The sequence below is a fragment of the Mugil cephalus genome, chromosome 5 (assembly GCF_022458985.1).
Source record: "Mugil cephalus isolate CIBA_MC_2020 chromosome 5, CIBA_Mcephalus_1.1, whole genome shotgun sequence".
In the NCBI taxonomy this organism is placed as follows: domain Eukaryota; kingdom Metazoa; phylum Chordata; class Actinopteri; order Mugiliformes; family Mugilidae; genus Mugil; species Mugil cephalus.
The window spans coordinates 17,115,884-17,136,391 of NC_061774.1; the positions used below are offsets into that span (position 1 = coordinate 17,115,884).

The 20,508-nt window shown below is 43.0% G+C and overlaps 1 protein-coding gene across 2 annotated transcripts; it reads left to right on the plus strand.

The window, feature by feature from the left end:
- Window positions 1–1,447: 1,447 nt before the first annotated feature.
- On the plus strand, window positions 1,448–11,774 carry dctn4 (dynactin 4). 2 transcript variants are annotated; one of them, XM_047585450.1, is made up of 14 exons: window positions 1,448–1,650; window positions 2,380–2,450; window positions 2,573–2,751; window positions 2,928–2,971; window positions 3,327–3,434; window positions 4,914–4,934; window positions 5,459–5,532; window positions 6,251–6,363; window positions 6,454–6,563; window positions 6,651–6,724; window positions 7,130–7,184; window positions 7,536–7,643; window positions 10,091–10,188; window positions 10,280–11,774. In XM_047585450.1, the coding sequence occupies exons 1-14, from the start codon at window positions 1,516–1,518 to the stop codon at window positions 10,497–10,499; spliced, it is 1,410 nt and encodes a 469-aa protein (XP_047441406.1). In that variant the 5' UTR covers window positions 1,448–1,515; the 3' UTR covers window positions 10,500–11,774. The 2 variants fall into 2 exon arrangements, with proteins under 2 accessions (XP_047441406.1, XP_047441407.1); XM_047585451.1 differs by lacking the exon at window positions 4,914–4,934 and having other exon boundaries at window positions 1,449–1,650.
- Window positions 11,775–20,508: the final 8,734 nt, after the last annotated feature.

The window sequence follows — 20,508 nt, forward strand, 5'->3', positions numbered from 1 at the left end:
TATCCTGCTCCCTCCCTATATGTATTAACCGAGTTTGCATCAGTTGTCACTGATTAGCTTTCTCAGCTTTCTCCTTACGCACCATAGAGTGACACTGGAAATTATCTTAAAAATAAATTATCAGTTGTGACAAGTTTTCCTGGAATACAGCACGAGCTGCTCCACTTTTCCCAGACACACTGGTGGGTTATTTTATTCATGGGTCATTTCTTCCTTCCTGGGATCAGCCGTTGCCATGGCGAGCTGGTACTTGGCCACATACCCCGTGGGTGTCTGACAGGCCTCTTTGCAAGCAGGTTAGTGCACCTCATTGACTGGATTAGACACAGTTCACATCTGCAGAGCCCCGCGTGCAGTGTTTTTGCGGGAAGGACACGTGAAGCAAAAAACTATGCGAAATTAGGCACCAAAAAAATGTTAACATTGTTTTTGCACTACAGAATTTGTACTACTGGAAGAGATTCTTTGTGCACTAAAATAATACTGGACACATCACTTACAAATGTGTTTTACAACTCCTACTGCCAGGCTCCTAGGAAACAAGGCACCACATGTCTCCAAATAAATGCTGAACTCAGCTATAACTATTAAGTGCTGACATTGGTTTAAAATATAACTGAAACTTTCAAACAAAACGCGTTGGAAAAAAATGTGTTTTTCTTATACTTGTTGTGGTGGAAACTTTATATCGTGCTTACTTATCATGTGATATTCCTTTTCATTTTGTCCCTTTTGTTTTATTATAGTTTACAGGATCTTTTGTCTATCTTTTCTCAGCACTAATCGGTCAGCCTGACATTGATCTGTGAAATAATCTGGGATGAGAGCACACATGCAGCCTTGGAACAAGAACATTGGCTTTATTAGTAGATAACGATAAACTTAATTCACAAGTTTTTTTTTTTTTTAGTTTTTTTTTTTTATTATTGTTACTGGTTGGAGAGTTATGAGAGACAAAACCCCAATACAACCTTCCATTGAAAGGACTCACATACGGACAGTATGGGAAGATTTCTTGCAATAAACATGTTTGAAATACTTTATTACAGAACATTTCTTCACACAACACTTAACCCTTTTATCGGACACTCATAGAAATGCTTAGTAATTCTAAATTTCAATCCTAGATTGTTATCATAGGACATAGAAAAACTTTTTAATTTTCAGAGAGAAAATCAACATTAATGAGTGCCTTGCCCCTAAGTGGTAAACAAATGTAAACATGCATTTAAACCATTGAAACATAAATGCTGATTTAGGCACTTGCCAACATACACACTATCACACTAAACAACATTAGGCCACTTCTTTATAAAGCAATTTTCATCCAGGGGTGGACCTTGCAGACCTCATTCCAAGAAAGGCCTGTAAATCTGGTTGTGGCAGTTCAAGTTTTCGCCACAAGAGGTCGACAATGGGCGCTTAATGTTCCTGCAAGGACTGGCAGTAGTCAACCGGCGTCAGTAGCGTCACTGAGCAGCAGCAGTCGGTCGGTCTCGGCTTCGCTGGTCAGAGATGGCGTCCCTTCTGCAGCCAGATAGGGTTATATATCTGGTTCACGGAGAGAAAAGAATCAGAGCCCCTTTATCCCAGCTTTATTTCTGTCGCTACTGTAGTGAGCTGCGGTCCCTGGAATGCGTGTCTCACGAGGTACGTAAGCGCTTTTTTTTTTCTGACCATTTGTTAGCTATTTGTTGTTAGCGGAGTCGCTAGTCGTTTTGACAAGTGGGCGGGATTAAGCCGACCATCTATCGCTCTGTGTGGCTAAGCCGCCTGTCAATCAAACGTTTTGCCAGCGTTCCTTTCATCTGATTGGCTGCACCGTTTAACTTCCGGTGGAGTTGGCCTTACGTCGTTCTCAGCAGGAATGGGAGCGTTAGCTTGCTAGGTTGCTTGCTTTACATTTAGCTTGACGTTAAACTGTGTAGTTTGCTCATGTAAGAGTACGAGCGGCACCCTCCTCATAATAATCAAAAAATATATACTTTTAACATAATCCACCAAGGTTATTAATCCTTACTGTTAAAGTACAGCTTGTTAACGTGGCTCACTGATACTGACACCACACCCAGGACGATAGCCTTTAGCTGGATTTCCTTCTGTAGCATAATCACAATACGAGTCTGTGATTTTAACTGCAAACGTTTCGCTGACAACTCATTAAAACATCAGCCTCGTAATAAAATATATATTTGTATATATTCCCTCGTTGACAGTGTAATACACAGCCCCTAGTCATATGCAGTGATTTTCATGTTTGTTTGCTGTTGTTAGCATACTTAAATAGTCCATCGTTATGTGTAAGGTATGTGTGGCACAAACCTTAAGTCTAATATATAATAAGACTTATTATTTTATTTTTTTTCTCCTTTTGATCAGGTGGACTCCCATTATTGTCCAAGCTGTCTGGAGAACATGCCGTCTGCAGAGGCTAAGCTTAAAAAGAATAGGTGAGACAAAATGTCACAGAGAGAGAGCTACACATCCGTCCTGGTCACTACTGACTTTGCATCTGCTCTCATTGTGTCATTATATCCAAACCATTCATGTTTTAATTCTCGATTATCTGTAGGTGTGCTAATTGTTTTGACTGCCCATGCTGCATGCACACACTGTCGACTCGGGCCACCAACATCCCAGCTCCTCTGCCTGATGATCCCACCAAGGTGGCCATGAAGAAAGCCTACTACCTGGCCTGTGGCTTCTGTCGCTGGACCTCAAGGGATGTGGGCATGGCCGACAAATCAGTCGGTGGGTGGTGATATAACGCAGGCTACTAAGAAGAGAGTTCACACGTATTACGAAGCATTAGCAACACCTATATTTTTAGTCGTTCTTTACTTCAGCTCAAAGATTACGTTATTTTGCTTTGTATTTGTTCCATCTCTCTGAAGTCTGTTGTTTTTGGTACATTTTGTTCACTGCAGCCAGTGGTGGATGGCAGGAGCCGGAGAATCCTCACACTCAGCGGGTAGGTTTCCCCCTGTGGTCATTTAAACTTTCTCGAGTTGCTCACATGTTTCCTGATCATGCATCGCTTGCTCTTGAATAGAAGTGTTTCTGACTCGGTGACACCCACACATGAAGGAAAAAACAAGTGGCTGCTTGACACAAACAAGAAATGATAAATGTCCCTATTTATTTTTTTCATGAAATAATCCTAAGGATAACCTTTTCAGTTTTTTTTAACTTGTAAAGACTTCATGTATTTATTTGAACTTTAAAGTCCTTCACAATAGCCAGGCACCTTTTAAATTCTGTTATGATGAAATACCTGAAGCACTGTTGGTTGGTCTGTGGATACAATCCCTTTTTGTTCCTTACAGATCAACAAGCTGATCGAGTATTATCAGCAGCTAGCCCACCGAGAGAAGCTGGAGAGAGACCGGAAGAAGATGGCCAGGAGACGACAGGGCATGCCTCTGGCATTCTCGGTACTCTGCTCCCTCTGAGCACAATATTCAGCCTGTTAAGAAATATCTAACCTTCTTCATTGACCTTTCTAAATATCAAGCAGCAGTTGCTGTTGTCTCATTTGTTGTTATCAGCTTAGATCAGCAATTATTTACTGTTGAAATATTTTTTGATACCAGGGATGCTCTTAAAGTATGTGCCACCTTGGGTATTATATGATAGCTTTAGCCATGATGAAACATTATCTGTATCAGCTTGTGCGTTTGTTTTCTTAGGCAGTGTTCACACTGACACGTTTTTGTCTTAATGCGACAATAATATTCTCTGGAAATGCATATCACATGACTATTTATGTACACTACGCATGAGCACACTCTTATCATCTATTACTGCTTGACCTGGAGCCTTTCTCTGCTGACATTGGGCAAGAAGCAAGATACCAATGGGGTATCACAACACATGCTGCATTTCCATTAGAAATGCACAAAACCTAAATATTACAATGAAAAAGTGGTCATGGAAACGCCTACATTTCGAAAAACCTCTCAAATATTGCTAAAATGTTTTAAAACATGTATCGATATGAATATGTATCACAAAAGTGCAGTGGAAACACTTGAGATGTCACAGGGGGTCATGTGACCACTTCATTTGAAGTCCAGCTTCCTCAAAGTCTCGCGTGAAGAGAATTCAGGAAAATTATGGGATATCACGAGGCAAGAGTCACAGCTCATTCGTAAAAACACCTCTCAAGGCAAGCACGCACAAAGCCCGTACCTGTAGCTCAGGTATCTCACTTAACCCTGGTGTATGATTGGGAGTGAGTGTTTGGTGTTGGCCGGAGAGGCTGCAGGCGCGGATTGGCAGCCACGTTTCCGTGACTACTGGGACAGATTACCACCACCAGGGTGTGACTGTACAAGCAAATGAATGATGCATTCAATTGTAAGCGCTTTGAGCATCTAAAATGGAAGAGCGCAATATAAAACTGATGCATTATTATTCATTATTATTATAGTGTAATTGCAGAAATATCGCTTTTATTTTGCAAAAAACTATAATGGAAAAGCAGCTACTGATGCTGCTGCTGGGCATGGCAGTAGTCACATGATAAAAATAATTTAACTGCACAATATTGCACATTTATTTTCAGAATCATTTTTTGTGGGTGGGGGGAGGGGCACATCGAGTGACTTTACGTAAATGAGTCATTGTGCATCTTAAGCTTGTTGGCACCTTGTTCACATCTCCCGATTTTCTGCTTTGACAACAATTAACAGCCATTAATGCAGCCCGGGTCTTTCATTGGAGCCGCTCCAGCTGTGACGTCCTGCTGTGATTTTCCATCACCGATGCGTTTCTGTTGCCGTTGCATGTCACCAAATATCACTAATGTTTTGCTGAATTGCTTTGGTTTCACCTTGTTCTTTATTCTCTCTTTTTTTTCCTTTGCTTATGCTCTCTGATATTTTGGTTTTTACCCCCCCTTCCCCTCCCAGCAACACACTATTCATGTGGTGGTGAGTTGTATTTTTCACAACTTGGGTCGTCTCGTCCTTTAGCGTAGCCCTGTCGTCTCTTTATCCCCGTTCTTGTCTTCTCATTTACCGGGTGACCTCTCAGATCACATGAATGTCTCCTTGATTAAACGAGTTTGAGATCCACACAAGGGGAGCCTTTATGTCTGTTATAGGGAGAGAAGCGATAGAAGACATTGTAGACGTCTGTGTAACCAGATGGAAAAATTAATCGCTAATTATCTACCGAGTCTGTCAGAGTTGTTTCTCTCTCTTTATTCTTGGTACAAAGGCTCCTGTTTTTGTCTCGTACCACGTGACTTATTTTTCGTTTAGTTAAACGTCAGTTGCTTTTTTTTTCTCCCCCTAGTTTTGTTTGTAAAAGTTGTCATAAATTCCCCATTTGGATCGCAACCTCGTGTGAAATTTGCCATGTAGAATGTTTAGCAGTAGATCAATTTCTTTATAATAATAGTTTTCAGAAGAGAGACTGTCTAATTGCCCCCTGTCCCCTTTAATTCGCACAGGAAAAATATGGCCTTGGTACCAGACTGCAGAGGCAGAGGTCTGGAGCGCCCATATCAAGCCTGGCTGGCCTTTCGTGAGTCGTCTTCTTTTTAATCATATGCTTGAAATAACTATTGCTCTTCACACGGGACTTTGCTTTTTCCCCCGGCAGCGGGCGTAAGTTTTAAATTTAAAAGATAGCAGCCCCGAACTCGCTTGTTTCGACTCGCTAACCGCACACTGTATACATGCATATTACCGGTGACTTAGATGAATAGAGTTTCTACATCCCAGCAGCCACTGGTTTGATTAATTCCATTGTGCCATGAAAATCAATTTGCGGAGCCTTGAAACTTGGCTTGAGAAACGTAGGTAATCCATCACCGTGAACGGTTCGACCCGTGCTTTTTTTTTTTTTTTTTTTTTCCCCAGGTTACATCATCGCCTTGTTCTCACATAATTGTCGGCGAGGATATTTTTTAAATCTTTTACCCCGAATGCATTTCCTGCTTAACATGTTTCAATGATTGATTGGGCAACAGAAGGCGGCGCGTTGACACAGTGTGTTGTCAGATCCAGGAGGCTAATTGGAAAGGATTCGGAAGGAATAATGTGAATTTGACTGTTGCTTGTTTCGAGAGGTCATTGTGCAGAAGTTTAAAAAGCTTAGAGCCTTAAGTGTTTTTCTAAGTGGATGTAACTTTAATGTCAGTAGACTTTTTACAGTTTTACATTGCAGTTATCTCATAGTTATATTAAGTAAATAAATAAAAATGACAGGTTGTTGATCAGTATTTGTGTGACTTAACTAGCCTGAAAGAGGGGGAGGACCAGAAGGAGATCAGCATCGAACCTGCCCAGGCCCTCGATGAGGTGGAGCCGCTGCCTGAGGATTGTTACACCAGACCCATCAGCTTACCAGAAGGTAAGAGCTCGTCCCGCGCTCACAAAATGAACACAGATAACTTCTCTAACTGACGCTGAATTGAATCTACGATCCGTCGTGTCTTTCCAGTGACTACGCTGCGCCAGCGCCTTCTGCAGCCGGACTTCCAGCCAGCGGGGGCGTCTCAGCTCCACCCCCGACACAAACACCTCCTGATGAAGCGCTCGCTGCGCTGCAGGGTCAGCACCACTTCTCTAACACTTCTCTAAGGCTCTTTTGGCGCATCCGTTTAGATAACACCAGTTCTTCTTGATTCTCTGCTGCAGAAATGTGAGCACAACCTGAGCAAGCCGGAGTTCAATCCAACTTCCATCAAGTTCAAAATTCAGCTCGTTGCTGTGTGAGTACTGGTCGCCTGATTCTTCGCTAAACATGTGTTGGTCTGCTTTTGATTTTTGGCGACAGGCCTCAAGCTTAGTATAGGTTCGTTAAACTTAAATCCTAAAGTTTGACGTGTGACAGTTTCATCAGCACAGGTTCAAGAAATTAGGCATCTTATTATGGCACTTTTGTTATTATGATATAGAGAACAACTTCTTTTATACATTTGTTCATAATGCTAATTCTGTAAAGTTTACTAGATAATAATTGTTTTTATTTTATCTTTCTTGTGCTTTTTAAAGGAGTGTTTACTTTTTTTGTGCAACGACGCTACTGTGACCATCATCATCATTAAAGTCTGTCTAAGTCTAATATATTTAAAACTGTGTCGTAGAAGTTAAATCCATGTTTATTCTCCGTGCAGGAGCTACATCCCTGAAGTGAGAATCATGTCCATTCCAAATCTTCGATACATGAAGGTCAGTGAGTGTGGTATGATGCACTGTGTAGTATTTATCTTGTAAATGTTTAATATGCTGTTAAAACCTGTGGAGGAATACACTTAAATACATGCGTCTGTGCAACATGCCGCTCAGATGAACGAAGCCGCTCTGGCAGTAAGACATTAACAGATTAAAGTCAACGGTGCAGATAGACACATCTAACCCGTGTAGCTCTCATCAAGAATCCCTGCTTACTGAGGTATTACTAGGACTGTCCTGTTGTGTTAATCGAACCAAGCTGACAGCTACACATAAAGCTTGTAAGAGAAGTCAGACGATCTGGAGGCACATGAGGTTAAATGCTTATTTTTTTCCTCGTATTTTTAGGAGAGCCAAGTGCTGCTGACCCTGACCAACCCAGTGGAGAACATCACCCACGTCACACTGTCTGCCTGCGAGGACGAAGACCCCGATGACATCAACAGCACTGCAAAGGTATTTTTTTTTTCTAACTGGAAAGGAATTTTTTCTAGATTTTAAATAATTTCAAAATCATCAAAAAAAAACTCCCTGCTCTGAAGTAGCGTTTCCGCTGAAGGCGTCCTTCGCTGCCATGTTCTCTGTTTTCAGCATATTTCAAATCTACACATAAATCTTTGTCTTTATTGATGCACGTGATGGATTAACCATTAGCAGCGCGTTTTTGTTATGGATTCAGCTCAAGGAACAAGATCAATGTAACATGTCCGGGACTAATATTCATCTCCACCGTGCAGGCTGTTTGCACCTCTTATAACATTTCATACGGTTACAGTGGATTGTGTTACCTGCTATAAATATAACATAAGCACATGAAGCAATTTACGCTCATTGGTGGACACGCACTTCTTATGATGGCGCCAGATGTCCTCGCGATGGGACGAGGAATGCTCACACGGCAATCAGGCATAACATTATGACCGCTGACAGGAGAAGTGAAAATATTTGACCATCCTGTTACAATACAATGTTCTGCTTTGAAACCTTTGGACCTGACATTCGTGTGTATGTTAACTAGGCATGTAGCACCCACCTAAACCGGACCGGACACCCCCACCCCATAGCAATAACACTGGCCCTGTTGCCTGTTAGGCTCTGAGCGACTGCAGGCTGTTTGTCTTGGCCTCCATTGCGATGAAGTCATGGGCCACCCCGACTAAGGAAGAGCTCCTGGCCAAAACGGAGCATCTTCATGACCCATTTCCATTCGCATTACGGCCAAACGGAGTGTGCAGTCCTTTCTTTCTGGCTGATCTGATATTCAAACACCCGGGGGGCAGCGTGGACCAAATCAAGCCTCGCTCGGTTGATTTTTATCGGGCCGGCTCTCCTGGCTGGGATCAGTCACCTCTCGCGTATATATAATGTATTACATATGCACGGCCTGGAAGTTTATTTACGGCACACTACTGTCAACACTGATAAGACTGAGCAGCACAAACACATGAGTAAGGACGCTGTGTTTATATGCAGTGATAAAAGGGTTGCACATCTTATCCTTTTGACTGTGGTGGGAAATACTTGGTTAGAACTGGTTAAAATTCACATAATCTTTGGTAACCGTTCTGTCTAAAATGTTGTATCTGGTTTTGGATGTTAGATGTAAGCCCTCACTTTAGGGTAGAGCTATACACTTAGCGGCCACTTTATTAGGTACACCTTACTAGTAAAAGGTTGGACGCCCTTTTACCTTCAGAACTGCCTTAACTCTTCGTGGCATACTTTCAACAAGTAGTTGGAAACATTCCTCAGAGATTTTGATCCATATTAACATGATAGCATCACACAGCTGCTGCAGGTTAGTCGGCTGCACATCTATGATGCAAATCTCCCGTTCCACCACATCCCAAAGGTGCTCTATCTATTGGATTGAGATCTCGTGATTGTGGAGGCCACTGGATTTCAGTGAACTCATTGTCATGTTCAAGAAAGGAGTTTGAGAGGATATGAGCTTTGTGACATGGTGCATTATCCTGCTGGAAGTAGCCGTCAGAAGATGGTACACTGTGGTCATAAAGGGATGGACATGGTCAGCAACAATACTCAGGTAGACTGTGGCATTTAAACCATGCTCAGTTTGTACTAAGGGGCCCAAAGTGTGCCAAGAAAATGTCCCCCACACCATCACACCACCACCACCAGCCTGAACCGTTGACACAAGGCAGGATGGATCCATGTTTTCATGTTGTTTAAGGTAAATTCTGACCCTGACATCTGAATGTTGCAGCTGAAATCAAAACTCGTCAGACCAGGCAACATTTTACCAACCTTCTATTGTCCAGTGTTGGTGAGTCTGTGTGAACTGTAGTCTCAGTTTCCTGTTCTTAGCTGACAGGGGTGGCACCAGGTGTGGTCTTCTGCTGCTGTAGCCCATCTTCTTCAAGGTTGGACGTGTTGTGCGTTCAGAGATGGTATTCTCCATTCCTTGTTTGTAACGAGTGGTTATTTGAGTTACTGCCTTTCTATCATCTCCAACCAGTCTGCCCATTCTCCTCTGACCTCTCACATCAACAAGGCATTTTCATCCACATAACTGCCGCTCACTGGATATTTTCTCTTTTTCGGACCATTCTCTGTAAACCCTAGAGATGGTGGTATGTGAAAATCCCAGTAGATCAGCAGTTTCTGAACACTCAGACCAGCCCGTCTGGAACCAACAACCATACCATGTTCAAAGTCATTTAAGTCCTCTTTCTTCCCTATTCTCTACATGCCTAAATGCACTGAATTGCAGTCATGTGATTGGCTGATTAGCCATTTGCGTTAACAAGCAATTGAACGGGTGTACCTAATAAAGTGGCATGTGAGTGTGTATACCAGCACTATTTTGTCGCATTTAAAATCTTGCTGACTTACCACATATTTTGAATATTAGAAATATTTATTTATTCATTTTTTTTCAGGTTTCAGTACCCGGTAAGGAGCTGGTCTTGGCAGGAAAGGACGCTGCTGCCGAGTATGATGAGTTGGCTGAACCTCAGGACTTCCAGGATGACCCAGAGTAAGTGGATACACAAATCTGCACAGCAGCAGCAGCAGCAGCAACGGCGCGAGCGAACTCCCCACCTGACCTCTCTCTGCCCTCCCCACAGCGTCGTCGCCTTCAGGAAATCCAACAAGATCGGCTTCTTCATCAAAGTGATCCCTCAGAAAGAGGACGACGGGGACGTCACCGTCTCGCTCAAGGTCCGACACGACTTCCGCAACCTGGCGGCTCCCATCCGGCCGAGCGAGGAGGGGGCCGACACCGCCGCCGAAGCCATTTGGCTCACGCACCACATAGAGCTGAGGCTGGGGCCGCTCGCTCCCTGAAACATGGGACAGAGCGCTCCGTCTTCACTAGTGTTGGGCTATTTGAAATAATTCCTTAAGATGGGAGGGGGGGGGGGTTGAGTTGGTTTGAATCTGGTTTCTGATTCGGCTCATCGATGAGGTCGAGTTCACGTGCTTCAGCTTCACCAGATACAGTTACTGCCCGTTAGCCGAGCTCCCTGTGCTGCCCAGTTTATCAATATCTAGAATCATGACTGACTGCAGACTAACTGATAAAAGTCTCAAGTTTCATTTCACTTAATGATTCTGTGTTAGTTTCCATCTTAATAAACGCAGCACAAAGAACAAGCTGTTCCACTACATCATCCTTCTTCTCACTTTAAACACTGTACCATCAGTCGGTCAGTAAGAAGCTGTTTTATTGTTAGGTATTCTTTATCATTATTATTATTATTATTATTATTATTAAAAAAAACGCCACGTACTGTATTTGCTGTTTGAAGGATGAAAAAGAATTTACCACTGAAGTACATAGTGTTTTTTTTTTAAACAGCTAAGCAAATATAGCAGCTTTTGCCTCCGCTCTAGATGCGCATTCTATCGTATTAAATGTATTAGATGTTTATTTGTGGGATATCAGTCTTTACTATATGCAGTAAATACCGGTTTATGTTTAAATATAAGCGGTTGGAACAAAATGTAAAAATAAAAACAATAAAGAACTGAAGGTATTAGAAACTGGAGAGCGACGTCGATGAGCCGAATCAGAAATCAGAGTTGAGAACAATCTGAACACGTCCCGACCGTGCAGCACACACACACACACACACACACACACACAGACACACAACTCTGCGCTTCTAGCTTACGTATCCTCGTCAGACAATAGCGATAACCTGCATGCTTCAACTACAGTGAATATGGCCTGGTAGACAATGTCCTCTCAGAGTAACTGATTCTGTGCTGTTTTCTAATCAAAAGGGTTGTCTGTGGGTACAAGATTATTACCTGACACCTGATACCTGTACGTTTACTATTGTCTGGAGTTCCACAGTAACTGTTATCGGCACTATTGAAGAGGATGTATGAGAAGCTCTGTAATTTACCACAGTGTTCATCGTTTGTATGTACCGAGACACTATAATTTTTGTCTGATTTGAAGACGTTTTGGTTTGTAGACATGGCTGACGTCCGAGTCGTATTGTGAGCTGCTGTCTTTTTTCTTTTTGTTTTTCCTTTCTTTCTTTTTTGGTTCAGAGCCTTACGTCACAGTTAATCTTCTGTACCGGCTAATAAAATAATGTAATACTGTAACAGAGCTGTCGATTGTTTTTGATGTCGAGGGCTCACGTGAGGAACTAATCCAGATTTAGCTCTTGTTGGTTGGAAGCAGCGGACATTTCATTAGGGAGTTAGACTTTGTCGAGATGAAATTATTTTCTCCAAACTGTGCCGCGTGCGTCGTGTTTCACGACATCAAAATTACAGATAACACATCCACACACATTCACGTGAATCCTCTGCAGTTCACACTGTCTAGTGCTGCCATGTCTGCAGATACCAACTTAGCACAGTGATTCCTTCTGCACCTGAGGATCCTGAACCTGCTCCCTAGCATTTGGAAACATTTTATGTTGTTGTTGTAGTTAGGAACTGTGTTTTTTGACAACAGTGTTCCCATCTGAGTTTTGTTTTTTCTCTCCACCGACCCCAGAGGGATTTATTCTGTCTGTTCAGCTGCTAAACGCTCCACTGTGTTCGCTGGCTAGTAACTTTTTTTTTTAGCGTGTGTTGCTGTTCTCCAATATACGGTGGGTTTTTGGAGCTTTTAACGGTGCTGTTAAATCAGTGAGCAGTGAAAAGGGTAAAAAGCTCCCGACCGAACCGGTCAACAGTGAGCTCTCACTCCAAAGCCCAGTAAAGCCGTGGGCAGCTACAGATCCAGGTGATAATTCTCTGTGGGTTCATCTCTTCGAGCGACCCCTTTTTACATGAACAGTTAATCTTTCAAGCGGTTACAGCCCTTTCGAAGCTCTCGAGCGATTCTGTAACTGATTCTCACCACAGGATGGAGCCAGAGTCAAACAGTTGTTTTTTTTTTTTTTTTGAAAGGCTCTCAGGGAAGGGCACGCACGTTCAGCCTCGAGTATGATCTTAAATCACCGTACAAGCCGAAACGGTTCATCGACTGATAGGAGCCGTGAGCGAGAAAGCGCAAGGAGCTCACGTTTTAATAATAATAATCCAATTTTTTTTCCACGATGCGAGCCACGCGGATGACTCAGATTAGACGGTAATGGAATGTGTGTGCCGCGCATAATCTCATATTTAACTCATATCACTGACGATTTGCACACTCTGGATGTTTTATTGCATCTTGAGAGGCGCATCTTCAGATGCGTGTGACGCAGGCGGCTCCCCAGTGGGGCTCTCTGCTGTGTAAACAGACCCACTCCGGGCTAGGTAATAAAGCCATGATTTTCTTTTATCTTCAGAAGATATAAACAGCTCGGAAAAAGCGGTCTGCGCGAGAGCCATAAATCACCACGGAGGATGAGGTAATAAGGCACACATGGGTTGAGTCCACAACACCAGAAAACAGACCAGACCCCCACTTCAAACACAGCTGATGATAGCAGTAGCTGGCTTTCAGAGCGCCGCAGCGGCGAACGAGGCGGTGCACTCTCTTGGCTCTTGCTCCGCCGGCTGGGGATTTCGTATTTTATTTAAAAAGACGAACATTTTCTCTGCTATTTGTATACATAATCATGGCTATGTTTAATTCAGCTCTGCAGCAAAGACATTCGAAAAAGTGATTGGGTTGCATATGTTGATTTATGCAGCAACCTTCTCACTGACTCACGAGCGGGCCTTGACTGCTCCCCAGAAACACCGTCTGGAAGACAAATTCTGGATTCCTCCTCCGGTCAGGATAATATTTTCCTGGATCGGGGCTGCAATTTTTTTTGACGCTCGGCATCGGCGTGTTCTTATTTGCAGAACCTCACGCAGTACACAGCTCAGAAATTCGACCACGCAACCACGTGACGGGGATAAGAAACTTGTATGAGGGTTTTCCAGCAGTTTTAGATCCGGCCAGGGGAAGGCCTTCTAGATTTCACGTGTCTCCTCTTGCTCTGTTCGCCCCCTTTGAAGGCTCACATCTTTATTTGTAATATTCGCACACAGCCAGCCTTCACCAGATGAAAAATTCCTCACTGAATTACAAGTCTGACTGCACCCAGGTCCTTTCCGCAATTACGTCACCGCCCAAACCGCCCGTAATTCACCCACAGAGGAGGCATGACACAGGCGAGCACAAGAAACAGCAAGACTAAACCCCATCCAGCTAATAAAAAGATTCCCATAGGATAACTGTGTGTTTTGTCCATTAGCTCTGTCAGGTGGATGGATACTGGAAATGCAACTCTTGCAGGAGTGTCTATTTTCTCCTATTTGTGGACCACAAAGGTTTGGACACGTCCCGTTTGGGGGCAGGAGACAGAGGAGAGAGCTCTTTTCATTCCCATTCCCATTACCTTCTTTTTTTTTTTTTTTTTCACATGAAGCATTAGGCCTGGAGGTGCTCTGGGATGATGGATCGCCCCCTTCATTTTCTGCTCACCAGACCATCATCTGGTTAATTAGCGGTAATTGATGATGTCTACTCAGACGAATAACTGTAGGCATGTGGGCTTTCTGAGCTGGGAAAGCCAAACCTGTGAAACTTTAGCTTTGGAGGAGGGAAAAAAAAAAGAGAAAGCCTTTCTCCTCTTTAAGCTTTTCTCTCCCGTTTCCTCTGGCTTTCACCCTCTCTGCGTTGTGACAGCTTTAGGTTGGTCAGGATGTTGACTCTGGACGCGAGGTTGAGGAAGATCGCTCAGAGAAAGCAGCTGACCCTTGACACTCTCTCCAAAGCCGTATCTGCCTTTAAACGACAGAGACGCAGCTGTGGAGGGCTTTCATTTGTCATTCGGTCAGTAGCTCAGCGGAGGCATTAGACGTGTAGGTGCACAAGTGTGACGGGATCCCAAAGTGGGGCCAGACCCACAGAGAGAGTGAGGCCTTATGGGAACGGGTGACACCGCTGGAGAGCTGAAAGTCTGCTGCACATCTCACTCAGTTGAAATGCTGAAATTATATCTATCCTAGGATCAGTTTTAGTCTAGATATTCAAATAGGTCCCCTGAGTGACCCAGCCCGTTGTCCAGCCCACCTTGTATTGAAGCGTGGCTAGGGGTGCAAGTCTGAAACAGGGGTGTCAAACTCATTTTAGTTCAGGGGCCACATACAAACCAATTTGTTCTCAAGGTTACTGGCCGGACCAGTAACACAACAGCTTATTAACGTCCAAATGTTTCCCTTTGCTTTAGAGCAAAAAAGTACAGGTACTTATAAGGAACAAATTTCTTAAGAAGCGCAAGTGCAATTTCTTATTTTATCGAACATTTTCAGCTAATATCTTCAGTGTAGTTTTTGCAAATTCATCCAATGGGCCAGATTGGACCCTCTGGTGGGCTGGGTTTGGCCCCCAGGCCTTATGTTTGACATCCCTGGTGTATAAAGTAGAGCTGCCAATGAAAACCCCGTTATATAACCCCGTCTGGACAAATACTTACTTAGTTTACCAACAAGTTCAAATGCCAAACCTATGTGCTTAATTTGCCATGAGTGTGTTGAGGTACTGAAAGATTTTTATTCGGTTAAATTTTAATGTTTATTATTGTTTATTTTAATGTTTATTCCAGTGAAGTGCTTTTATGCACTTTTTGATGTGCCGTTTGTCATGTTAACACATTTAAAAGATAAGATAATCCTTCAATTTATGAGTAAAAACTGTTTATTTTTCATCAAAATAAATAAATAAAAAATCTGGCCCAACTAAGTTTGTAATTGAGTAGCCCTGGTCTAGATAGTGAAGTTTGGGATGCTCTTAAAGGACCAGCATTTAGGGTGTACTGACATCTAGAGGTGAGTTTGCAGACTACATCTCCATCCCTCATACTACTTTTGAGAGAGTCAGAGAACTTGTGATGGCTGATACTTCAATGTAAAAGTATGAAAAGCCCTCTCAAGAGAAAGAGTTAGTGTTTTATAACAAGGCACGCTCCAAAATAGAGGTCTGACTCCCGATTTAGATATTAAGTACTCACTCTAAGCTAATTAACTACTGACCCCGTTTGCGAGTGCAAAACAGCTTTTTTATTATTATTATTATTATTCTGTGATTTAATCTCCTTCAGTACAATTTAAATGTAAAAATAAATACAGGTGAAAAAAAGAAAAACATTTCAAGATCCAAGTGAGTAGAAATATGTGTAGGCTTATTTAAACACAATATTTGTATAGTGTACATTGTGCAAAGGTTGGGTTTCCTTATTGGTTTTACCACAAGAAAACATTATTCTGGTAAAGAATAACCCTCAACGACCTGCATGCTGGAGCCATCTTATTAGCTTAGCGTAAAGACAACATCTAGCTTTACTCTGGTAATCTGACGGCCAGTGCAGAACACACATTTAATTTAAGAACATGACATGCTAGCTGTGTCACAAGACACTTGCGACACAAATGACACTCTTTTATTTGCTTTTATTTGCATGGGTGAACTTGAGCAGTTCTCCTGACATTTATATAAACGAATCACGCATCTGGGAAGCTGCCCAGCTAAGATCTTAATTCCAGGCACAAGATAATCCTCTGTGCTCTGCAAGTATCCAGCCAAACAAGATTCATTAATTGAATGAATTACATGCCCCGCAGTAAGTGAGCCACACACCAGCAATAATGCAATGTAAAGTAAATAGATGATTTCAATTAGGACAACACTGTTGTTGTCTGACGCTGGACGGTACAGCTACGGGCTCCTTGTGCAGTTAAGCCCCATTAGGTCCTGATGAAAATGTGCTGGCTGCTGAGAATGTGTGTGGATGGATGGTGGAGGGTGTTGGCCGGTTTCCTCTGTGCAGCCGCCTCGGGGCTTTCAGCCAAACCCACAGAAGCCCAGCCCAACGCGACCCACCACAAATTCAGTCTATAGGTACACACACACACACACACACACACACACAAGCTCCCGGTGGCGTGCGGCGCCGTATTTCAGCCACGAAAGGTTAAAGTTAAATCAATGTATGGAATCAATGAGAGCGTCGCAGGATTTACAGTGTAAGAATATGAAATGTCAAACTGTGCGATGTGGATTTGCGACTCTATCAGTGCCACGTTTCACAGAATGGGGCACCTTCAAAGGTTAGAAGATCATAAAACGCCCCTACAGATGGACTCTTTCGTTCAGGCATAACATTATGACCACCTTACTAGTATTGTGTAGGTCTGTCTTGTGCCTTCAAAACTCTTCTGTTTCATCAGAGAACAGACATCTGAGGGTGTCCTGTGGTGTCTGGCAACACAGTAATGTTGTTAGTGGGGGTCCTTTGGGTCCTGTAGGTTGAGGGGAGGGGCCTCTGTGGATCATCCCACAGATACTTGATCAGTTTGGGATCTGGTGAATTTGGAGGCCGGGTCAACGCCTTGTGCGGTTTTTCGGTTTTTGCCAGCATCATAAGATGGTCAATGTTATTCACTTCCCCTGTCATCAGTCTTAACCTTATGCCTGATTGGCGTATATGTTCGCTAGTTACGTTTATAGCATTTGACCACTTCAGTGAGTCCAATTTGCTTGTTATAAATGTGCTTTCTACGCCGCCTACGCCACAGCCACAAACACTCTGCAGGAAGTTGTGTTTTGATTCTGTGTCTTTAGTTGAAAGCGATCTTTATTCCGAGCTGCAAACTTCGATCTTAAATCCCGCACGCATCCGCTGAATTAATGAGGACGTCATCTGGGTGAGAGTCTGATAGATATCCAAGCTCAGCTGTGGAAACACAGACAGCCCCGAGATCCCACAGGGACTTCAGTCAGAAAACAGAGGTCTCAGTTACAAATATTAGTCACGGCCAAGGAATTCAAGATGGATTGTACTTTGCCATCACTCCTGGAACAATAAAACACATCCTGAGATCATGCCGACGTTTGTGAGATTACGGAAAACTGAGAGTCTGTTTTAACCGAGTATTTGATGAGTCTGACAAGAGAATGGATACGGCGTTGACTCGCGACTAAAGTTTCCAAACCTTTGTATTATATATACAAGGGCGTCTGGAGGGTGAGGGCTGTTTATCAAACAGACGGGAACAGACCTGACGAGTGTTTAAGGCGGTGCCAGGGCCTCGTCAAAGCCATGTTGCCCTGTTTAATTTCCTGCTGATGGGGCTCACAGATCTGATTTCCTGCCTGTGATGGACAGATAATCCCGTTGTCAGTCAGTCCGCTGTCTTTGGTGGGCGGAGAATTTCACTTCATTCAGCTTCAAGGACTTTATCTTCAGACGCCCTATCTCCGACACCATCGCCCTCACCATTGGAGTTCACGCCTCACTGGAGTTTCACATCTGTTGTTTGTAATTTCATAATTTAATTTGGGAAAAAAGCAAAAAAGCAAAAAAAAAAAAAAAAAGGCCCGGAGACAGTTTGTCTAATATACAATTTTAAAGTGAGTCAGTGGAAGTAGTAGAAATACCCTAACTGAGATATAAAATCAATTTTATAACAACTTCCACCAACAACTTAATAAAAATCAGGTATAATCCAATATGTCTGACACTGCATGGTGCAGTGATGTGATATGGCAGCCGCAGTGGAGAGGATAAAAAAAGGCCAAAGAGAAAAATAAAGATCGAAGAAGGGGTAGGGAGGGAGGGGGGGAGGGAGGCAGAGAGAGAAAGAGGGAGGGGGGTCCTGGGGGAAGAAAATATGTTTTCAAAGGAGGAAAATATTTTGGTCTGGGAGCAATCTGAATCATCTGTCACTCCTTTCCTGTGTAACATCCTCAGATAACAATCGAGACTTAAGGGATCTTTAGCCACACGTTTGACTTCACGCTCGTCTTCTCTCCACGTCTGTGAACCGTCAACTTGTGATGCGTGAGGAAAACTAACATTAGGTTCGCGTTAGCGTCCGCTGCGAAGGGCGAGAGACGCGGCTCGCTGCTATCTGCGCACGACAGCTCGCCCACAGCTACAGATACGGGAGGACGGGACGAGCTTGACCCCCGAGCACTTGACCTTGTCGACCTCGTTGCGAGAGCAAGCGCATTCCCCTCTGGATCAACATGGCTCTGCTCAGGGTCGGAAAACTTTCCACTAACTGAATGTTGAAAGAGGGACCACCTCTGAGGTGTAGTTTCATATAGGTTTGAGTCACAGGGTGAATTTTGTTTTGCTGCTGAGATTTAAAAAAAAAAAACTCAGACTACGAGAAAGAGCACGCGTGGGCGTGAGCCTCAGGATTGCAGTGACTTCATGTTCCTGGTGTAGCCTGCGCAACATTGTTAGCAAGAACTCACGCCGGCAAGCGTCCAACACCAGCCTATCTGTTATTGAGATCCCTTATTTCCTCACTTGACTGAGTTCATAAATATTTTCATGCTGAGGGTTATCATAACATAGCCTCATGAAAAGCTCTTCTCCTTAAAAATCTCTGTCTTCTCCCTCCCTCTCATGAACATCCTCCTCTCGCCTCTTTTTTTTCTTTTTTCCGGTGTTTCTTTAACTAGCTTTCTATTGGTAAAAGCCTCATTTTATTCTCTCCACCCAGCCCCTAATTAGAGGGGAGTAAAAATAAGTTTGCGACGTACGAGGAGACAAGGAGTCGAAAAAAATTGGGGTTTCTGTCTGATGAGAATCCGTTTTAAGCTCATTTGCCAGCACATAGCCTTTAAATGGGTCATGGAACTGAAACCCAGTGAGATTTTTTAGTGCCTAAAACAGCCCTCTGGAGGCAGAAAGCTCCAGGCCTCGGACCGCAAATCCAAGCAGAAGGTCAAACATCCCCTTAATCAGGACCCTCAAATCCCAGACACCTCGGGGAATGCGGGGCTGGATTTACAGGCTCGGCTCGATCACCTATGGGCTCGAACAGAGGGTGGTTTTCTTGAGTCAGCCCGAACAGAAACTTGGTACTGCTGGCTGTTTATTTTCTCATTTTCTTATTCAGCACTGTAATCGGATAGGCCCAGATGGTTGCTGCTGGCTGGACTGACAGACGGGTATTTCAGGCTGTTTATATTTGGTTGCGTCTCCAGGGATACTTGCGTAACTTACGAGGCTGTTACATCGATATCTGATGAGTTTACACATAGCACTGCGATGCCAAAGACATTTCTTGAGGTCGTGTTCTTTCTTTCATTTGAGTAATTATGATATTGTTTATGCTGCACAGACTAAGGTATGTTAACTGTTAGATGCATGACCTACCAACACCTACACTGTTACATAAACGGGGTCACAAATGACTTCAACTAGAATGAATGCGTTTTATGCTGTAAACATAAGACAATTCTTTCATATTGGTTAAAGATGATGTTTTTTTATTATATTTGGTCAACAAAAGAATTATTTCATGTTTGACATGTTCATTTATCACTTTTTATTCACATTTTAACACAGCCTTTAAAGGTCATAATAATAATAACTGGTTTTATATATAGCTTTTTTTTATTTACTGCTAAATACCCAAGGGGTGATAGTTTACCACCACCTGACAGTCACAGGTTCGTAGGATTAACCTTTGAAGTGCCATAAAAAATGCTTGGGATCATTTTTGATCGCATGTATGGAAAAGTGTGGTGCTGGTGTCATGTCAGATACGACAGATACGGAATACATGTAGGATTAAACAATAAAAATTGAAAATTACAAATAAAATAAATTAAAAAACAACAACTGCATCCACTTATGCATCTTAAAAATATTTTTTTTTGTTTTTTTCTCTGCTTGTTTTAATGGCTTCTGTGGTGTTGCCTGTCATTACTGAGGGTTTATGAGGGGAAATATGGTACAACCCAAACTGTCAGTTAACCCTGGCTGCAGCCAGTAATTAGCCTTGCCATTGGAAAGCACACACTGGTTACTGACTTAGATTTAGGAAGTGGAATTTTGGTCTGGAGAAATTCCCAGAAAACAAAACAAAACAAAAAAAAAAAATGTCC